General features: G+C 46.9%; 1 protein-coding gene across 1 annotated transcript in view; it reads left to right on the top strand.

Annotated features, from left to right (window-relative positions):
• The first annotated feature begins 1,336 nt into the window (after window positions 1-1,336).
• The window catches only part of LOC124026542 (cingulin-like), an 11,197-nt gene continuing 3,748 nt past the window's right edge, over window positions 1,337-8,785 (top strand). The window contains exons 1-5 of the mRNA XM_046339457.1: window positions 1,337-1,451; window positions 2,380-2,469; window positions 4,305-4,388; window positions 4,758-4,985; window positions 7,796-7,959. Coding sequence (XP_046195413.1) covers window positions 1,389-1,451; window positions 2,380-2,469; window positions 4,305-4,388; window positions 4,758-4,985; window positions 7,796-7,959 — 629 coding nt within the window. The 5' untranslated portion in view covers window positions 1,337-1,388. The remainder of the gene's footprint in view (window positions 1,452-2,379; window positions 2,470-4,304; window positions 4,389-4,757; window positions 4,986-7,795; window positions 7,960-8,785) is intronic.

Genomic DNA, 8,785 nt, shown 5'->3' with positions numbered 1-8,785 from the left:
GGGTTAGGGGGTTAGAGGGTTAGGGGTTAGGGGGTTAGAGGGTTAGTGGGTTAGGGGGTTAGAGGGTTAGAGGGTTAGTGGGTTAGTGGGTTAGGGGGTTAGGGGGTTAGAGGGTTAGTGGGTTAGGGGTTAGTGGGTTAGGGGTTAGGGGTTAGGGGTTAGGGTTGATCAGCCTCCAGGGACAGATAGATAAGGACATAGGCCTTACAGCTAGGGTTAGGGTTAGTGGGTTATGGGGTTAGGGTTAGGGGGTTAGGGGGTTAGAGGGTTAGAGGGTTAGGGGGTTAGGGTTAGAGTTGATCAGCCTCCAGGGACAGGTAGATAAGGACATAGGCCTTACAGCTAGGGTTAGGGTTAGTGGGTTATGGGGTTAGGGTTAGGGGTTAGGGGGTTAGAGGGTTAGAGGGTTAGGGGTTAGGGTTAGAGTTGATCAGCCTCCAGGGACAGGTAGATAAGGACATAGGCCTTACAAGGTCTGACAGCATGCGTTGGCGTAGGCCTTACTATAGTCAAACGCCAAAAAACAACTTGTCTTTGAGATCGACTTTTGAAAGTAATTTCTGCTTAAGTCGACATCCATGTGTTTACAGCAATCGTGTCACCTACTTGACCTAAACTGTAAAATGTGTGTCCATTATGTGGTTTTCTGTATGTGTTGTCAGGTAAACTGATAGATAACTGTGTGTGTTGTCAGGTGTCAGGTAAGCTGATAGATACCTGTATGTGTTGTCAGGTGTCAGGTAAACTGATAGATACCTGTGTGTGTTGTCGGGTGTCAGGTAAGCTGATAGATACCTGTATGTGTTGTCAGGTGTCAGGTAAGCTGATAGATACCTGTATGTGTTGTCAGGTGTCAGGTAAGCTGATAGATACCTGTATGTGTTGTCAGGTGTCAGGTAAGCTGATAGATACCTGTATGTGTTGTCAGGTGTCAGGTAAACTGATAGATACCTGTATGTGTTGTCAGGTGTCAGGTAAGCTGATAGATACCTGTGTGTGTAGTCAGGTGTCAGGTAAACTGATAGATAACTGTATGTGTTGTCGGGTGTCTGATAAGCTGATAGATACCTGTATGTGTTGTCAGGTGTCAGGTAAGCTGATAGATACCTGTGTGTGTAGTCAGGTGTCAGGTAAACTGATAGATACCTGTATGTGTTGTCAGGTGTCTGATAAGCTGATAGATACCTGTATGTGTTGTCAGGTGTCAGGTAAACTGATAGATGACTGTGTGTGTTGTCAGGTGTCAGGTAAACTGATAGATACCTGTATGTGTTGTCAGGTGTCTGATAAGCTGATAGATAAGGAGCGTTCCCTGGAAGAGGAGATCCAGCTGAGAGAGAGTTCAGCTGCAGTTGAAGCAGGCAGAGAGGAGCGTGGAGGACCTGACCATGGAGCTACAGACGGCTGCACAGACCAAGGAGGACCTGGTCAAGCAACTCAAACAGGCTCAGGTTGGTGCACAGTTGCCCTGTTTACACCTGGTTCTAACATGTGTCCTTTGTCCTGATTGTGCCCACATTTGTAGACAGGTGTAGATGATTAAAATGTGCATTGTGATCTGACCACAGCACAGCAAAGACAGGCCCTAGTTTAGATACCATGTAGACAACATACCAGGCCAGTACAACCATAAGATTACAGTTCACACTAAACATACATACACAGGCCAGTACAACCATAAGACTACAGTTCACACTAAACATACATACACAGGCAAGTCAGTTGAGCTCATGTCATTCTGGGTTAATGAAGTATTAATTATGCAAATCCCTTAATTCAATCTATGTGTTCCTAATCTTAATCTAATCTTCACTGTTTAATCTCATTATAAGATGCTTTTTAGAAGAGCGGAGAGCTTCTAGGGAGTAGACTGTATGAAGATATACTGCAGATATAGAGATAATAGACTGTATGAACTGTGGCAGAGATACTGTAGATATAGAGACAGTAGACTGTATGGACCGTGGCAGAGATACTGTAGATATAGAGACAGTAGACTGTATGAACTGTGAGAGATATACTGTAGATATAGAGACAGTAGACTGTATGGACCGTGGCAGAGATACTGTAGATATAGAGACAGTAGACTGTATGAACTGTGAGAGATATACTGTAGATATAGAGACAATAGACTGTATGAACTGTGCGAGATATACTGTAGATATAGAGACAATAGACTGTATGAACTGTGGGAGACATACTGTAGATATAGAGACAGTAGAGAAAAAGGCTACAGATACATTTACTCACATGTACAAACTTCTGTGTCAACGTTCTCTTTGGAGTCAATGCAGGGTTATTGTAAAAGCACTTTATGAATGATTGGTTGATTGATTGATTGATTGATTGATTGATTGATTGGTTGATGCGTTTCTCCAGGAGAAACTGTTAGATCTTGAGAGCGACCTGGAGGAGATGCAGGACAGTGAACAGAGATGGGCCAGCAAGAACAAGAGAGCCATCGAACAGGTCTGTCTGTCTGTCTGTCTGTCTGTCTGTCTGTCTGTCTGTCTCTCTGTCTGTCTGTCTGTCTGTCTGTCTGTCTGTCTGTCTGTCTGTCTGTCTCTCTGTCTGTCTGTCTGTCTGTCTGTCTGTCTGTCTGTCTGTCTGTCTGTCTGTCTGTCTGTCTGTCTCTCTGTCTGTCTGTCTGTCTGTCTGTCTGTCTGTCTGTCTGTCTGTCTGTCTGTCTGTCTGTCTGTCTGTCTGTCTGTCTCTCTGTCTGTCTGTCTGTCTGTCTCTCTGTCTGTCTGTCTGTCTGTCTGTCTGTCTGTCTGTCTGTCTGTCTGTATAATAATAATATAAATATATGCCATTTAGCAGACGCTTTTATCCAAAGCGACTTACAGTCATGTGTGCATACATTCTACGTATGGGTGGTCCCGGGGATCGAACCCACTACCCTGGCGTTACAAGCGCCATGCTCTACCAACTGAGCTACATGCTCTGTCTGTCTCTCTGTCTGTCTGTCTGTCTGTCTGTCTGTCTGTCTGTCTGTCTCTCTGTCTGTCTCTCTGTCTGTCTGTCTGTCTGTCTGTCTGTCTGTCTGTCTGTCTGTCTGTCTGTCTGTCTGTCTGTCTGTCTGTCTCTCTGTCTGTCTCTCTGTCTGTCTGTCTGTCTGTCTGTCTGTCTGTCTGTCTGTCTGTCTGTCTGTCTGTCTGTCTGTCTGTCTGTCTGTCTGTCTCTCTGTCTGTCTGTCTGTCTGTCTGTCTGTCTGTCTGTCTGTCTGTCTGTCTGTCTGTCTGTCTGTCTGTCTGTCTGTCTGTCTGTCTGTCTCTCTGTCTGTCTGTCTGTCTGTCTGTCTGTCTGTCTGTCTGTCTGTCTGTCTGTCTGTCTGTCTGTCTCTCTGTCTGTCTGTCTGTCTGTCTGTCTGTCTGTCTGTCTGTCTGTCTGTCTGTCTGTCTGTCTGTCTGTCTGTCTGTCTGTCTGTCTGTCTGTCTGTCTGTCTCTCTGTCTCTCTGTCTGTCTGTCTGTCTGTCTGTCTGTCTGTCTGTCTGTCTGTCTGTCTGTCTGTCTGTCTGTCTGTCCTGTCTGTCTGTCTGTCTGTCTGTCTGTACCTGGGCCTCTCACCCCTGACCCCAACACTCCTTACTGTTGTAATGTGTTCGCTTTCACACGAGCATCTACTTGCTCCTCTTACCCTCATCTACTTACTTCCTTTCTCCTCTTACCCTCATCTACTTACTTCCTTTCTCCTCTTACCCTCATCTACTTACTTCCTTTCTCCTCTTACCTCATTTACTTACTTCCTTTCTCCTCTTACCCTCATCTACTTACTTCCTTTCTCCTCTTACCCTCATCTACTTACTTCCTTTCTCCTCTTACCCTCATCTACTTACTTCCTTTCTCCTCTTACCCTCATCTACTTACTTCCTTTCTCCTCTTACCCTCATCTACTTACTTCCTTTCTCCTCTTACCCTCATCTACTTACTTCCTTTCTCCTCTTACCCTCATCTACTTACTTCCTTTCTCCTCTTACCCTCATCTACTTACTTCCTTTCTCCTCTTACCCTCAACTACTTCCTTGAGTGATCCCTGGCCAGAACTAATTCTATCCTGAAGTCCGTCTACAGAGAAAGACAAGGTTGTTTAAAAGTGTGTTGTAGTATGTACCTTAAAAAAAGGTCTCCTTTAAACGATGTCTCCTTGGGGTTGGGAAGATTCCAAGGCCCTCGATTGGAGTGGTGGAGTTACTGTATGTGATTGTAAACCCCCCCCCCCCCCTCAAAGTGAACACCTCGGTGCTCCCCCCCCAAAACAACATTCTTAAAAGGCGTGTTTGGGATGTTTGTTGTGTTCTTCACAGACGGAACAGCTTCAGCTGAAGCTGATCCAGCAGAAAGATGTGAATGAGCAGCTGGACAGTGAGAAGAGCATCCTGGAGAGACAGGTACTGTACAGTTCACTACCTACCGGTGGGGTTTTCACTGGGAACAGTTTGAACCTACAGGGGTTTTCATGTCATTCTGTGATGTATATCTATGTGATATTGCGTCACCACCCGTTCTTTCAACGTTGTCCTTTCATCATGAACATACAATGCTAAACAATGCTACAATGCTAAAAAATGCTACAATGCTACAATGCTATAAAAAAGACATTAAAACCGTGTCATCTGTGTATACATGTAAAGGTGTAGTATGTATGGGTGTAACTGTTGCGTCTGTGATGAATGATGGAGCAGTGGCAGCATGCTTTGTGTCTTGTGAAAGCCACGAGTCAAAGTGAACACCTCGGTGCTATGTATATATATATCCAGCTGCGGGACCTGCGTGTGGAGGTGGAGAACCTCCAACACACCAGAGTTCATGAGGATGTCATCACTAAGACGGAGAGCCGGGCCAAGGAGCTGGAGAACGCTCTGAGGGTGGAGGAGAGGAACAAAGTGGTGATGAGCAACACCATCAGTAAACTGGAGAGGAAGAACAACGAACTGTCTGATCAGCTGGAGGAGGAACAGAAGATGGCCAAGGAGCAGAAGGACCTGGTAGGGCACATGCACTAACACCACCACTCCACTTGGGGGCAGTAAAGAGACTTGTGGAATGGTTCACTCCACTTGGGGGTGGTTAAGAGACTTGTGGAATGGTTCACTCCACTTGGGGGTGGTAAAGAGACTTGTGGAATGGTTCACTCCACTTGGGGGTGGTTAAGAGACTTGTGGAATGGTTCATTCCACTTGGGGGCAGTAAAGAGACTTGTGAATGTTTCACTCCACTTTCACTCCACTTGGGGGTGGTAAAGAGACTTGTGGAATGGTTCACTCCACTTGGGGGTGGTTAAGAGACTTGTGGAATGGTTCATTCCACTTGGGGGCAGTAAAGAGACTTGTGAAATGGTTCACCCCACTTGGGGGTGGTAAAGAGACTTGTGGAATGGTTCACTCCACTTGGGGGCAGTAAAGAGACTTGTGGAATGGTTCACTCCACTTGGGGCAGTAAAGAGACTTGTGGAATGGTTCACTCCACTTGGGGGTAGTAAAGAGACTTGTGGAATGGTTCACTCCACTTGGGGGCAGTAAAGATACTTGTGGAATGGTTCACTCCACTTGGGGGTAGTAAAGAGACTTGTGGAATGGTTCACTCCACTTGGGGGTGGTTAAGAGACTTGTGGAATGGTTCACTCCACTTGGGAGTGGTAAAGAGACTTGTGAAATGGTCCACTCCACTTGGAGGTAGTAAAGAGACTTGTGGAATGGTTCACTCCACTTGGGGGCAGTAAAGAGACTTGTGGAATGGTTCACTCCACTTGGGGGTAGTAAAGAGACTTGTGGAATGGTTCACTCCACTTGGGGGTGGTTAAGAGACTTGTGGAATGGTTCACTCCACTTGGGGGTGGTAAAGAGACTTGTGAAATGGTTCACTCCACTTGGAGGTAGTAAAGAGACTTGTGGAATGGTTCACTCCACTTGAGGGTGGTTAAGAGACTTGTGGAATGGTTCACTCCACTTGGGGGTAGCAAAGAGACTTGTGGAATGGTTCACTCCACTTGAGGGTGGTTAAGAGACTTGTGAAATGGTTCACTCCACTTGGAGGTAGTAAAGAGACTTGTGGAATGGTTCACTCCACTTGGGGTGGTAAAGAGACTTGTGGAATGATTCATTCCACTTGGGGGCAGTAAAGAGACTTGTGGAATGGTTAATTCCACTTGGGGGTGGTAAAGAGACTTGTGGAATGGTTCACTCCACTTGGGGGTGTTAAAGAGACTTGTGAAATGGTTCATTCCACTTGGGGGCAGTAAAGAGACTTGTGGAATGGTTCATTCCACTTGGGGCAGTAAAGAGACTTGTGGAATGGTTCACTCCACTTGGGGGCGGTACAGAGACTTGTGGAATGGTTCACTCCACTTGGGGGTGGTTAAGAGACTTGTGGAATGGTTCACTCCACTTGGGGTGGTAAAAAGACTTGTGAAATGGTTCACTCCACTTGGAGGTAGTAAAGAGACTTGTGGAATGGTTCACTCCACTTGGGTGCAGTAAAGAGACTTGTGGAATGGTTCACTCCACTTGAGGGTGGTTAAGAGACTTGTGGAATGGTTCACTCCACTTGGGGGCAGTAAAGAGACTTGTGGAATGTTTCATTCCACTTGGGGGCAGTAAAGAGACTTGTGGAATGGTTAATTCCACTTGGGGGTGGTAAAGAGACTTGTGGAATGGTTCCCTCCACTTGGGGGTGTTAAAGAGACTTGTGAAATGGTTCATTCCACTTGGGGGCAGTAAAGAGACTTGTGGAATGGTTAATTCCACTTGGGGGTGGTAAAGAGACTTGTGGAATGGTTCACTTCACTTGGGGTGTTAAAGAGACTTGTGAAATGGTTCACTCCACTTGGGGGCGGTAAAGAGACTTGTGAAATGGTTCACTCCACTTGGGGGTAGTAAAGAGACTTGTGAAATGGTTCACTCCACTTGGGGGTGTTAAAGAGACTTGTGAAATGGTTCACTCCACTTGGGGGCGGTTAAGAGACTTGTGGAATGGTTCACTCCACTTGGGGGCGGTAAAGAGACTTGTGGAATGGTTCACTCCACTTGGGGGTGGTAAAGAGACTTGTGGAATGGTTCACTCCACTTGGGGGTGGTTAAGAGACTTGTGGAATGGTTCACTCTACTTGGGGGTGGTAAAGAGACTTGTGGAATGGTTCACTCTACTTGGGGGTGGTAAAGAGACTTGTGGAATGGTTCACTCCACTTGGGGGTAGTAAAGAGACTTGTGAAATGGTTCACTCCACTTGGGGGCGGTTAAGAGACTTGTGGAATGGTTCACTCCACTTGGGGGCGGTAAAGAGACTTGTGGAATGGTTCACTCCACTTGGGGGTGGTAAAGAGACTTGTGGAATGGTTCACTCCACTTGGGGGTGGTTAAGAGACTTGTGGAATGGTTCACTCTACTTGGGGGTGGTAAAGAGACTTGTGGAATGGTTCACTCTACTTGGGGTGGTAAAGAGACTTGTGGAATGGTTCACTCCACTTGGGGGTAGTAAAGAGACTTGTGGAATGGTTCACTCCACTTGGGGGTGGTAAAGAGACTTGTGGAATGGTTCACTCCACTTGGGGGTAGTTAAGAGACTTGTGGAATGGTTCACTCCACTTGGGGGTGGTAAAGAGACTTGTGGAATGGTTACCATTGTGTGGGGAGTGTATTGTGATTGACCACATTGGGAACACTTTACTTAAAGCCTTCAGGTATAATGCAGTATTATGCAATTATAATGCATGACAAGACTTGTCGTATGCATGTATGAATCCCTTAAACTATATAATTATCATCTTATAATGATCCTGACCTATGACCCCCTCATCAGATGTCCCAGAGGATGCGTTCCCTGAAGCGTCAGCTGAACGAGGCGGAGGAGGAGTCCAGTCGTAGAGACGCTCAGTACCGCCACACCCAGAGAGAACTGACAGAGGAGAGAGAGACCTCCAGCAAACTACAGAAACAGCTCCTAGACCAACACCTCCAAATCAAGTACCTGGTTTAGAAATAAAGGTTCAATGAATGACAGAGAGGGAGGCAGAGAGTCAGAGAGAGAGAGAGAGAGAGAGAGGCAGAGAGACGAGGAGGCAGAGAGTCAGAGAGAGAGAGAGAGAGAGAGAGAGGCAGAGAGACGAGGAGGCAGAGAGAGGGAGAGGCAGAGAGAGAGGCAGAGAGAGAGAGGCAGAGAGACGAGGAGGCAGAGAGAGCAGAGACAAAGAGGCAGAGAGAGAGAGGCAGAGAGAGAGAGAGAGAGAGGACAGAGAGAGAGGCAGAGACAGAGGCAGAGAGAGAGAGAGACAGAGAAAGACAGAGAGAGAGATGCAGAGACAGAGAGGCAGAGAGAGACAGAGAGAGGCAGAGCGACAGAGAGAGAGAGAGACAGAGAGAGGCAGAGAGAGGCAGAGAGAGGCAGAGCGACAGAGAGAGAGAGAGACAGAGAGAGACAGAGAGAGGCAGCGAGAGAGAGAGGCAGAGACAGAGAGAGGCAGAGAGAGGCAGAGCGACAGAGAGAGAGAGAGACAGAGAGAGGCAGAGAGAGGCAGAGAGAGGCAGAGCGACAGAGAGAGAGAGAGACAGAGAGAGGCAGAGAGAGGCAGAGAGAGGCAGAGCGACAGAGAGAGAGAGAGACAGAGAGAGGCAGCGAGAGAGAGAGGCAGAGACAGAGAGAGGCAGAGAGAGAGAGGTCTGAAAGGATTGCTTTGTGTAATCAATATAGGGAACTTTCTACTTAATAGGGAATGGGGGGGATACCTAGTCAGCTTTCCAGCTCTATGTATTCAACTGAAATGTGTCTTCCACATTTAAGCCAACACCTCTA

Source organism: Oncorhynchus gorbuscha, unplaced genomic scaffold (genome assembly GCF_021184085.1).
Source record: "Oncorhynchus gorbuscha isolate QuinsamMale2020 ecotype Even-year unplaced genomic scaffold, OgorEven_v1.0 Un_scaffold_2754, whole genome shotgun sequence".
Taxonomy (NCBI): domain Eukaryota; kingdom Metazoa; phylum Chordata; class Actinopteri; order Salmoniformes; family Salmonidae; genus Oncorhynchus; species Oncorhynchus gorbuscha.
This window is presented reverse-complemented; position numbering and strand designations above follow the sequence as displayed.